The sequence below is a fragment of the Humulus lupulus genome, chromosome 3, assembly GCF_963169125.1.
Source record: "Humulus lupulus chromosome 3, drHumLupu1.1, whole genome shotgun sequence".
NCBI classification, from domain to species: Eukaryota; Viridiplantae; Streptophyta; class Magnoliopsida; order Rosales; family Cannabaceae; genus Humulus; species Humulus lupulus.
The window spans coordinates 120,390,696-120,403,729 of NC_084795.1; the positions used below are offsets into that span (position 1 = coordinate 120,390,696).

A 13,034-nucleotide genomic window follows, 5' to 3' on the forward strand; every position below is an offset into this window, starting at 1 on the left:
CAGTTTAAATAAAAGTGTTATCTCTTGTCGTACATGAGACGATTGTTCCTATACAAACATTGTCTCTTGTAGTACATGAGACAACAATTTCTGTGCAAGCGTCATTCACTGCATTAAATGACATGACAGTTCCTACTCAAGCGTCATCTTTCTGCAGTACACGAGATGACAATTTATGTGCAAGCATCGTTCCCTGTAATACATAAGACGACAATTTTGTGGAGACCGACGTCCCATGTAAAATATGAGAATTTTTTCATTTCTCTATTTTCAACCACTATATTCCTTTATAATTTCCTGTGTAATTACAACATAGTTCTGACAGAATCAATAAGCAGACAAAATAATCAATAGAACTAAGTATGTTCCAAATTTAAAAATTACAAGAACAAAATATACACTTGGAATAACTATGTAAGTGCTAACTAAAAACTACAATTAGTATATTTTTTAATTCTGATTTCAAAAGTTACTATAGCTATGACTCATCCGCTCAAGAAGCCTGGCTGCCCATTCATTTCGAGTTTCATTAATTTCACCAAGTATATATATATTCTTCCCACCATACTACAAAACACAAAATAAAAAACTAAGTCAAAAATTAAATTCAATAGAATTGTAGTTCAATAATAATAAATACACTTACATTACAAGTTAATCATCGCATGAGTGTCTCATTCAAGCAATAGTCCTTCATCATCCTTATGATATAAAAGCCGCACTCTACTGAAGATGTTTGACGAGGGAAATTGACTATTTTCCACTTGTATTTTTTTTTCATTCCTTCCTGTCTTTCGCTTAATGTGTGAAGAGACACTACATATACATCAATATCATGAGCATATTAATTTTTTATTTCCATATCAGATAACCATATTATATTCTAAAATGAGTTTCAAATGTATTACCTATTCATAAGGTTCTTCAAATCATTTGGAGGGGATTTTCTAAGTGGATCAAGATAGTAACATGTATCGTCATCTGGATCAATGATCACTAACATCCAGTGACGTCTGCATTTAAAACAAAGCTATTAAAATAAACATCATAAGGTATAAGTATAATTGATATTAAATGAAAATTTTACTTACAATAAATGGTATGGCATTAACCAAGTTTGACCCATCACTGTGTTGTTGATACGCTCTAAAATAATTTCAGCCCGATTATCCATATTTGTTCCAATTCTCAATGACCACGATGGCTCAATGAAACTAAAAAAGTGGGATATCTATCTATCGCACAACTCGGAATATATTATACTACATACAAAAAGTTAATGATATAATATTTATACTTAAAAAGAAACAAAAATATATAATGTTTATTAATTTAAAATTTACCTGATATAGAATGAAATGCAAGACGCGCTGATTTCTTCCATAAGTCCAAAGTGTACTATATCCTCATCTGAGATATATAAGGTATATTGTTCACCCATAATATTGGTCTCCATAAGAATGTCAATCATGAATCCTGGTTCTACGTACTTAACTGAACCCAGAAGTATCTTCAAAAACATGGGAAGTCCAATGGAAACCTTGAAGATAATCGGCAGCTTACTAGCCATACTTGATCCTACCTCTTCTTGAGTAGTGGGAAGCTGTTGTTGAGGATGTTTTAGGTCTTGTGTTGGCAGACAAGCGGCTGAAATCCTCTTTCTCTTTAGTCTCTTGGGTTCCTTCACAATAAACACAGAAAAGTTAGATAAAAAATCACAAAATACAATCAATTTTCTATCAAAACTTTTGTTACCTGTTCATGATCATAAGAAATGATCAGATGCGATGGCCAAGCAACAAAACTGTTGACCGCATGAACCACAAGAGTTGTCTCATCCCTAACTGAGACAGGTAGTTTCGCACTCCCATCTAGACATTTATCAATAACCTCGCGATAGTTACCAGGTGCTAAAATTTTCCCATGTACATTGCCTTTGGTAGCCACCACCCGTCTAAGAGCCACAACATCACCACCTTGCCCAACGTATAATTTGCACTTAACATCTTTCTACAATGATGTTATAATCAGTATAAGTTAAATAATCATTTCTTAAACAATATAAGAGAATTTACCTTCAGTGGCTCAGGATGAATAGAAAGTGAAGGTGTAGGTGTCTCAGGTAAAGTACTAGTGTTAATAGGTGCCTCAACTTCTAGAGTAGTGTCCATCAGTGCCTCAACTTCTGGAGCAGTGTCAACAAACATTCTGACATTCTGAAACCTAAAAGTAGTAAATTTTATGTGAGACAACTATGAAAGCCAGCTTCCTGCTAGCCGGAAAAAAAAAACATAAAGAGCAATAAGGAGAAAAAAGACAACAAAGAATTTAGCCACATAAACATACCAAGCATATTAGAGACATGATGGACTACTACAAGTTTTGTTTTCGTCAACAACATTTCCTTCAACACGTTGATATCTGGAACTTCATCTTTACTTAAGCTCACAAATTTCAAAATAGCACCACTTTTGATCTACAAGTTGCCAATGAACAATGGAACTGTGATGTTTGGCAAATGTCAGCAGAATCTGCAAAAAAAAAAGTTGGGAATAGTCAAAACTACTTGACTAGGATAAGCAGGTAATGGGGTCAAATTACAGTTCATACTAGACAATTTATCAAACAATGTAGCAAAGAAGCCACAACTACTTAAAAACAATTTGTAATATTAATATTCTTCACAAAAAAGAACATAATAAAGATCTCACAGAGAGAGAGTACCATAAAACAATGTCAAATTGGTTGGATACAGAGAAAGCTAAATGTCGAATGAGAACTGACAGTATTAAAATCATATCTATACCTCTCTCCTAATTAGCCATTTTGTTAGGGGAATATGGCCAAGGCCTGGTATGGTTCTTCGCTTTGCATCTCTGTCAGGACATTCTTCAGCAAGTGGAGGGTCTAGGCAAATTCAAGGGTGTTTATGAGAGTACACAGAAGATATTATGAATATATTGAAGATCAGATCATTCTTTCTAGCAAAAAGAGGAAGATAATTTGGAATTATGGTAGATTGGCCATAATGTGGGCAGTTTGGTTTCAAAGAAATGATATGATCTTTCTCAAAAGGAAAACTAGCTAGATATATATGATAAATGATAAAAATTTGAGTTGTTATTGGGTTCAAGTGTGTGAAAGAGTTTAATTTCTTTTCCTTTTCTGATATTTATGAGAGAAAATGTTTTACTTTAGTTTATTATGGTTTTTGAGTCTTTCAGTTTTGTTGTTTATGTGTTTAAGCCTTTTATATTTTCAATTTCTTGAGTTTGATTTGGAGTATTTGAAATAATGATTTGGTTGTAATGATTTTTCACAATCATAATAAAGCTACTTTCATTTCTTATAATAAAAACAAATATATATAAATAAATGACTTAGATAAGGCAAATATCATGATAACAATGAAATTTGTAGATAATGTTTTGTTCTGTATTCATGAATGTAATGCACATAGCAAAGCATGTGAAGTCACTTTCATAAAACTATCAGAAAAAATAGCATAAAAATAGAAGGGTATAGGGAAAGAAAAAAAAATCACCTCATCTTCTTGATTTAAATTTTGGAGGCCCCATGAATAATGATTAGCGAGTTTTAGACTTGTTTTAGTGTGTCTACTTAGGAAGTATTTTAGAGGTTTAGGATTGTTTTGTTCTATTTTACGCTTGTGTTGTGTTGTTTTTGTTTATTTTCAGGTTTTGAAGGATTGGGATGATTTAGAATGAAAAAGATGCCAAAAAGCACAAAAATTCGAAAAGCTGTCAAAAATGCCTTTTCTGAGAGAGTAGCGCGACCTCGCTACTGTAGAGAGCGACCGCGCTAGGTTGCTGGAAATTGAAATTCGGCAGATTTTTAAATGAAGGGCTTTTTGGTCCATTCACAAGGGCTAATTTAGGGTAATGAGTTCTGATGCGATTTAGGCAGTGGAAAAACGTGAATTAGAGGTTAGAGACAAGGAGAAGTGGAGAAAAGAGGAAGGAGAAGCTTGGAGCAAGCGTGGGCGATCTGTGACAATTCCCCATCTAGTTTCATTCTCTTTTTCTTTAATTTTCTATGTTTTTGTCTATGTTTAATTTGATTATGGATATGAATATTGAGATTATGAACTAAACTCTCATTAGGGATTTGATGGATATTGACTGAAATCATCCCATGGTTAATGCTATTTGATTATTTCTTCTTGCTTGTTTATGAAATTTGTTCATCTTTATGCTTAATGTATGTTTGAGATTGATCACCTTGAGCATGATTCATGATCCTAATGTGAAATCTGAAAAGTGAATATTAGGAATGCTCTAAATGAATGAACATAGGTTTTGATGCGAAACGAAAGTATTCCCATAGCTTATGTGACTTATAGATTATTACTTAAAGCAAATTGATTGTTGTGCTATCTCAGAAATGCAATAGTTGACAATACAATTCAGAACCTAAATGATCTGAAAAGAGTTTAGGTAATTTTATAATCTGTCATTTCATTGAAAGAAGAAGAATAGTCAACTAGCGTTAACAATTGGGTAATCGAAGCAATTGAAATCATATCCCTATCTTCACATCCATTGTTAAACCCTTAATTTCTTATTTGTTGATTTTGCTTGTTTAGTTTTCTGCATTTTTATTTAAACACCAAATTTTATTGTTGCCAAATAGAAATATAGATCCAATTTTGTTAGTACTTAGCTACAATTCTCTTGGGTTCGACCTCACCTGCGTGAGTACTACTTGTATGATACGTGCACTTGCGTGTATTAAAATATAAGCAACAAATAAGCTACTAGATTGATGGCTTCTGTAGCATTTCTTGTAAATACAATCTCACTAGAATTTGATAAATTGATAAAAGATGCAATCTTCTTTCTGGCCAACTCATACTTGTCTGTTGCCCTTGCACTATTTTCATGAAAGCGAAAATGGAAGTCAATAGCATACATAAGTTTTTCTATAAATCATAACACACATCCATTTTTTTTTCTCCTTTCAATCAAGCAAAGTACAACTTTTGTGGCATAACTCACACACATAAAGTAATATCTCCCTCTATCATAACTTTGCAATATAGTCTATTACTGTTAGTTTTCATACCAATCAAGCATTAAGTACCTTAACGAATGGATTCCACGATGCACATTTGAATTGTAATCTTCGTAATAGTTTTGTAAAGCTTTCATGACAGCTATAGGCTTCTGGGAAGTTGCAGCATTATCTAAATAGACAAGTTTACAGCCATTTACTTCATGCAAAGCCATAATTATATATATATATAAATCAACAAGGCTTACATGTTATTAAAATAAATAAACAAGTAACTAATTTTGCACAGAAGAGGAATCCGAGAAAATCAATGGCAACTTTATGTAGTAGACTAGTAGTCCGCCACAACTCAATATCCATTTCTAAAGCAATGAAATAAACCAGTACCCACAAACATACACAACTTCTCCAGCTAGTCTACTACATAAAATCAACTTCTAAAGCAATGCAACAACTCATCTACTTATAGGCATATAAAATCAACATTCAATGAGTTCTCCTACATGCTATCCAAAATGTACTCAAACCAAGCAGTCGAAATAGTAACTGTAAATTAACTCAACATACATGCTATGCTACGGGAACAACACTGTAAGCCCCAATCAATCCAAATAGTGACATGAACATCATTTTCCCCTGAGAAAGAAAAGAAGTTACCAATGAGTGAGAGGGAACGATTTAAATAGCATATACATACAAATATAAGTTGTTTTTATGCATACTTACGAATTCATCATCAGAGTTATGTTGTCTCCTTTCAAAAGTATCCTCCCTGAAGAACAAGGGAAAAATCAATATAGTGTATCTCTAGCTATTGATCTTGATAATTTCAAACTAAGAAAGCATATTAAAAAAGATGTATCTATATATACTTGTAATAATGTTTGATTTTCACTATAATTTATCAAATATATATCATCATTAGTTCTGATGATGTTTTTTTTTCTGATGATGTTGCTACTTTGTCAAATTCCTATGCACCTGAGAACTTAAATGTTCATCATCATGGCCTACAGCAGTTCAAAAAGGAAAAAGGGATTCTGGGGTGTACTTGACAGAGCATTATAAACAGTCCATAAAAAACAAGACTTCCAGTTTAGAAAGAAAAGAACACAGCATCATAAACAGTCCAAAAAGAGAATTCCCATTTTAGAAAGAAAAGAAAAAACAAGACTTCCATTCCATGTAGTTCTAGAAGTTGAACACAACCAAATCCAGAATTTTACCATGATGAATCCATGATGAAAAAACAAGAACACAACCAAAACCAGAATTTTACCATGATGAATCCATGTAGTTCTAGAAGTTGAAAATTTGGATGAGAAAGTCAAAGCAATGATCATCTAAGAGAAAGAGGAGGAAACTATAATCTAAGATACAAATACTAATTAATAATCTCATTCTCTCTAAGTTCTCAAGATCACTCAAACAAAATACACAACTCAACAACAAAACATAAACTGATTTTCATCCCAATCCTAGTTGAATATTGCTACAAAAAAATTGTTCAAAACTATCACTTTTTCAAGTTCCTCTACCAGAATTAGATACTATATGACCAAACCAAAACAACACTCAATATTGATAACCTTATACTAACAAGTCTATGCTCCTTTCTGCCTCAATTCAATATATGACATATCATATTTGACAACCACTGTCTTTTTAAGCTGGTAAACTTTGATAACCTTATACTAACAAGAATGTATCTTCTTATCTCTTCTATATACTAATGTAAACTTTTTAAGCTGGTGACAACCACTGTCCCTAACCATCTCAGCGAGCATACCACTGTCTCTAGCGTGCATACAATATAGCTAAGACTATTTTTAAGCAGAATACCAAAAAGAATAAGTAATTTGCAAGCTATGAGTGCTAAGAGAAGTTTGGCTCAAAAGGACACTGACTATATACACATTGCATCTTTTTGTGTCAACATATTTCTTTTAATTTTAACATTATTGAAACTAAAAAGAAAGACAGAACAAGTTACCTTAGGATCTGTATCGAAGTATAACTCCACAATCTCGTCATCATTAGCCCATAAGTTGTAGATAATAACTTTTGTGCCTTGAGACCCAATGTCATCAAACTATCATAAGATCACTTTGCACAGTATAATATATATTTATATATAAATAAATATTATACAAACAATAAACATATGTATTTCAACAAATATATATATTTATTAATATGAAACTGAAATCTAAAAACCATAGATGAGATTTTGAAAGACGCACAGAGAAATCGTCAAAATCATGAGAGAAATCGTCTGAAGGGCTACAAGCGCTTGCTGAAGCAGGTTCTTTGTACCATTCATTTGCTTCTCGAGTCAGAAAGTTGGCCTCTGCATATAACAAAACCACTTATTTCAAAATATATATTTTTAAAAGAAAAATGAAAGGAAATTACTCTAAACAGTAAACATTGCATTGGCAATATCAAAGTTTTGAGGGAAATCAGTAGCTAGAGAAATTAATTAAAATAGTTGGACTCCATTTCTGTCATAGTTCTGTCTCTCCAAGTGTTCCCTTATTCTTGTTGTGATGAGTGTTGTACCAGTAGATCCTCAAAGGTCCTTTTCAGTGGCTGACTCCAACAAAAGCCTCTAGATCTCAAATGTGGACTGCATTTGAGTTGATACTTTATTTGTTTTCCTCTTATTCTCAGTGGCTTCACTATGGATATATAAATATTATCTAATACATATTTTTATCAGAGTCATTCTAATTCTTGCCTTTGTAGGTAACATGAGACTGAAGGGTATTCGAAAATCATAAAAGATTGTAGCATATTCAACTGTTATAAATAATACCCTTTTATTATATCACTAATAGTTCCTTGAGGAAAATTTCTACATGAAGATTTCAATAACAAAAGTTAGCATCACAGGCAGTAAACGTCCACAATGGGAATTTTATTTGTACAGTACATAAACATTTGAAAAGAATACATTACCTGTAATCTATGCACGCCACAATAATGTCCCTTTCTGATAACTGTTGACCCAGAAGAGAACCCCATGCTTTATAGCTGCATTAGCCAAGAGAGAGAGAGAGAGAGATGTTAAGACATAAAGTAATTATGCAACCCGGAATGCTACTTCTGTTTTTAATTGGCAGATCCAGCTGTTCTTCACCTCCACATTTCTTTTATTTTTCCTATCTATCTAAAAATACATTGTTTCATCAGCTGCCAGAATACATTCTTTAATATTTTTTAATTAAAAAAAAAGCCAACATAAATGTTACGGCATACTAACTATGACCAAGTGTTCAATAATATTAATCAAGGGAAAATCTAACTCACCCAATAATCCAGGCTCCACTAGTTACAAATGCAATGACTGGTTTTGGCCCATCACTATTTTTAGGTAGATACAGATCCAACCTGCAAAACAACTCTCAGTATCAATGCGACAAAGTTTCTAGATATCCTACCTATTCCTTGGTTTATCGCTATAAACAATACTTCTGCATATCTGACTGGAGAAGAAATAGTTGTAACCAACTGAAATGAAAAGGCACGCTAGTTATTCTCCCATACACTGAATTTTCTGATTTCTACTTTGATAACAATATTTATAAACAGACAACTATAAATGCTGCAGACCTTGACAAAAGCCTGGTACAAGTAACAATGCATAACAACCAAGTGCAAGAAATCTTGTCATCCATCTGTAGCCTACCCTGAATATAAGAAAAATGGTTAGGGAACATCCATTTCTGAAAGATGGAAGAAGACTTAAAGAAGCTTTAGAAGTACCTATTTAAGCTGCTAAAAAAATTATCATGATAAAACAGAATTGTACCAATTAAAACTAGCCAATTTTATAATTTTCCATTGATGGCAAGAATTACCAGGATTGTTATAAAATGTGCCAGAATTCTAATGTAAACTATTGAGTAATCCAACAATTCAACAACTTGCAATTGCTTTTATCATCACTCTTCCATACAGTTTATCTTTCTTTCCTCTATGTTGTTTTCTACCTAAGATCAATTACCCTCTAATTTACCATCAACTTGATACATCACACTCTAACAAGTTAAAATTTAGCTAAACACATGTTAATCATGACACTCTAACAATGTCCATCAGTACCATTCTCTATGAAGTTGATTGTATTGTGTGTGTCTTCTATTCAAAATGATTTGAAACGAAAAAGAAAGTGTACTCCTCAGAGGCAATTACAACAAACTTTAGACAAAGGCTAACTACATCTCCTTCATAAGACCTTAATTTCATCCAATTAGCACTATGTCCTCCATTCATCATTATACAACTGATTGTCAAAGGAAAAAAGACAAGGCCAATTTTTGCAGCTTGATTAAATTAATCAAACAAATAAACTACAAATGAAGCTACTCAATAAACAGATCGAAATTGCCAAAATGGATGATCTAAAAAGAAACAAGAATCACAAACCACAATACACGAAACCAATTACCATATTAAAAAACAAAAAGCAACAAAACCTGATAAAAACTTACTCACCCAAGATATCTCAAAAGCTTTAAACTCAGACGAGTGAGCAAGAACATCTCGACCGCGGCGTGGCCAACATCACGCCTCAAAGATCGACGGCCTTCGATGTCAGATAACGAAGATATAGAATCTTCACTATTGGTTCTGCGTCGTCGGTGCTGGTAAAACGTCTTAGCTGTTTTTATCTTGGGAAGAAGGGGCTTAATGGGGTGGAAGGAGGCCTTTTCATTTTCAAACGACGAAGAAATGAGAAGCCTCGTAATGTTATCTTGAAGCTTTGAAGCAACGTACTTGGCCATGCACCTGGAATAGTAAGAATGGCTACAACCCTTGATGCGAAACGACTCACTTCCAGACTTGGGTTCTGCGCATATCTCGCAAACGAAAGATGGGTCATTGTTGGAATTTGAAGACTGCCCGTTTTCAGAGCGTGGTGCGGCTGAGGCGCTCTAGGGCTAGCCACCGCTTGTAGACGAGGGAACAGGCGTCACGACTAGGTTTAGAATCAAGCAGGCGGAAGAAGAAGAGGTAGACGGTGGCTGATACTGAAACCCTAACTGGGTATCGCTTGAGGGATGGAAGTGTGTTAGAAAAATGTTTAGAGCTTTGGAAATAAAAAAACAGAGGCAAATAAAAAAGTATAGAAGATAATTTGGCTCCAAAATTTTGGTACCGCCAATTTTGATACGGCCAATTTTTTTTCCCCCTGATATTTTATTATTTGATGCATTATAATACTTTCTCAATACTATTATATTGATGTTTTATGGAAAGGGGTATTTGGTGTAGTGAGAGAATGGGACGAGAAATTAAAGACACATACCCAGTATCTTGCTGAGGGGTATTTAAATCAACACCTCATATTGTTAAACAAAAAATAAAAATAAAAGTTAATTTTTATTTTTATTTTTGTTTAACAATATGAAGTGAGGTGTTGATTTGAAGAAGAGAAGAAACAAAAAGTCGAAACGGTTTAAAAAAAAAATTAAAAGTGAAAAAATTCTATTTTCAAAATTTAATGAATTTTAATTAAATTTTTTTAAAATAATAAATAAAAATAAAGTTACCAAGCACTGTTTTATGTTTAATTGTCAAATTTTTAATTACCTAAATAAAAAACTATTTTTTTAAGTATTACCAACACCATCATTAATGAATTTTTAATAAAAGAAATATTTTTTTATTAAATATATAATAAGTAATTCAATTAGCAATTAATATTACAAAAAAGTATTAAAAATTTAAACAATTATTTCAATAACTCATTTAAAAACAAAACTCATTCTTTAACTAGTAGTTATTATGTGTTGCAAATTATTAATTAATACTTTTTTATTAATATATTCACATAAAATATATTAAATTATATTAAAATAATACAAATTAAATTAGTAATTGATTAGAAAATTTGTATTGAATTAGACAACAGTTTAAGTAGAAATGTTGTCTCATGTTAAAAATAGGCATGCTACAACAGTCTCATTAGAACTGTCGTTACATGTGAGTTTTAATTTACATGGCACACCAGTTTGTGAGCGACTGTTGTGTCATGTATATTTTTAACATGACACGATAGTTCTACTACAAACGTCATCTCATGCATGTCATCTAAGTACAATTTTGTAGTAGTGATGTCTGGAAGGCAAGATGATAAAAAAACATTTCTCTGCAAAAGGTTCAAGAACCATAGAATCACTCCAACTTGTACACACTGATGTGTGTGGACCACTTAATGTGCAAGCTAGAGAAGAGTATGAATATTTCGTTACCTTCATTGATGATTATTCTAGATATGGTTACCTATATTTGATGCAAAAGAAATCTGAAACTTTTGGAAAGTTTAAAGAATTCCAAGCTAAAGCTGAAAAGAAATTTGGAAAATCACTGAAATTTCACCGATCTGATCGAGGAGAGCACCCAGATTATGAATTCAAGGACCACCTACATGAGCATGGACTTCAATCCCAACTTTCTGCACAAGGATGGTGTTTCTAAGAGAAGGAACATGACAGTTATTAGACATGGCTAGATCAATGATGAGTTACTCACCATTGCCACTATAATTCTAGGGCTATGCCATTCAATGTGCAATGTACATAAAAAGTAAATTATATATAATATGTTTTGTGTAACGGTTCACACTATTTTGAACCTTCTCTTTTAGCCAATTACACATTTGGACCATTTATTTTAAAATAATTAACTATTGGACCTCGTGTTTTGTCAAAACGTTAAAACTAGGAATATATATATGTATAGACAGATTGTTTGAACCACATGTATTTTAGTCGATTACTTATTTGGACCCTTTATGTTTAAAATAGTAAAATAAATTATAAAAAATTTATCGAACAAAGAATTCGTATTGAATTTTTGGAAAAAATATTTGAGTAAAATAGAGTAGATCAGAGTATATTTTCTTCTATATGATTGTGTTGTAGTTTAATTTTTAAATTATATAATATCTATTTATATATACATGCGCGTTTCATTATCATTATAAATATTTTAAAAAATATATCTCATTTAAAAAGATACTTAAATATATAGATAGATGTTTAGAAACTAAGATAAAAGAAAATAGAGTTAATAGTGATTAATTTATAATTATATATAGATAGATATATAGAAACTAAAATAAAATAAAAGAGAGTTAATTACTATTATTATTATATATATTTTTAAAAAGTAGAATAAAAATATATTGTTTTTAGAAAAAGTTGAGTAAAAAATGAGAAAAATTAAGAAAATAGATAGAGTGATTTGGAACAATTTTAGAATGTCACATCATCTCTTTGGGGTACAAATTATAACTCAATAGATATATCGTATATAAATAATTCTAGGAAGCCACCTCACTTCCTTATATCATTATAGCTCTCATTTATATAAGTATATAGATATTATATAAATATATAGATTTATAATATTTAAAAAAAAGAATATATATGAGTATGGAAATTAAACTTTTTTTTATAATAATAGAAAATTATAATTTTTGTATACATTTAGTAATTCTTCAACTTTTCTTTAATGTTATATATGTTTGTGTAACTCACTCGAAATTATATATATACATACACATATATTAGATCACCACTTAAAATTGTTTCATAAATCAATTTTTTTTTCCAATTTGCTAATCCTTTTTATAATTCTTATATAAAAAATATGATGAACTATATCATAATTTCATTTTTTTTCTCTTTTATCTTATAAGATTAGCATAAAAGATAAATCATAACGAAAAAATCAATATTATAGGATCTTAATTTCCTTTAGTATCTTTAATTTATTAACACGTTAGAGTGTCTTTTTTGTTTCCAAACAAACTCAATATCACTAGACCATATAATCTTTTATATACCGCTACAAAGATTATAAACGTGATTTTTTTTTTTAAAAAAAGGTGATAATATAGTGTGTATCCTAATTTCTGCACGAGTCTTTTACTCAGATCGTGTACAGCTGGCAAGTAACTACAGGGAAGGAATAGCCTATAAGTCCAG

The 13,034-nt window shown here is 31.5% G+C and overlaps 1 protein-coding gene and 1 long non-coding RNA gene across 4 annotated transcripts; both read right to left on the reverse strand.

Annotated features, from left to right (window-relative positions):
* Positions 1-315: 315 nt before the first annotated feature.
* LOC133821328 (uncharacterized) lies at positions 316-2,464 on the reverse strand. 2 transcript variants are annotated; one of them, XM_062253689.1, is made up of 7 exons: positions 2,347-2,464; positions 2,076-2,223; positions 1,756-2,010; positions 1,344-1,681; positions 909-1,013; positions 647-816; positions 319-567 (listed from the first exon to the last, which is right to left on the reverse strand). In XM_062253689.1, the coding sequence occupies exons 2-6, from the start codon at positions 2,205-2,207 to the stop codon at positions 675-677; spliced, it is 972 nt and encodes a 323-aa protein (XP_062109673.1). In that variant the 5' UTR covers positions 2,208-2,223; positions 2,347-2,464; the 3' UTR covers positions 319-567; positions 647-674. The 2 variants fall into 2 exon arrangements, 1 of the variants encoding a protein (XP_062109673.1); XR_009887480.1 differs by lacking the exons at positions 647-816; positions 909-1,013; positions 1,344-1,681; positions 2,347-2,464 and having other exon boundaries at positions 316-478; positions 1,756-2,151.
* Positions 2,465-8,482: 6,018 nt separating this feature from the next.
* On the reverse strand, positions 8,483-9,579 carry LOC133821330 (uncharacterized). 2 transcript variants are annotated; one of them, XR_009887481.1, is made up of 3 exons: positions 9,535-9,579; positions 8,650-8,721; positions 8,483-8,547 (listed from the first exon to the last, which is right to left on the reverse strand). It is a non-coding gene; the product is annotated as an uncharacterized LOC133821330 (long non-coding RNA). The 2 variants fall into 2 exon arrangements; XR_009887482.1 differs by having other exon boundaries at positions 8,650-8,726.
* Between the last annotated feature and the right edge of the window lie 3,455 nt (positions 9,580-13,034).

Coding starts and splice junctions, on each gene's coding strand:
- LOC133821328 (XM_062253689.1), bottom strand. CDS start 2,207: ATGTTTGTTGACACTGCTCCAGAAGTTGAGGCACTGATGGACACTACT. Junction 2,011..2,075: donor TTCATCCTGAGCCACTGAAG/GTAAATTCTCTT, acceptor ACATCATTGTAG/AAAGATGTTAAGTGCAAATT. Junction 1,014..1,343: donor TGCATTTCATTCTATATCAG/GTAAATTTTAAA, acceptor TTTTAAATGCAG/ACGTCACTGGATGTTAGTGA.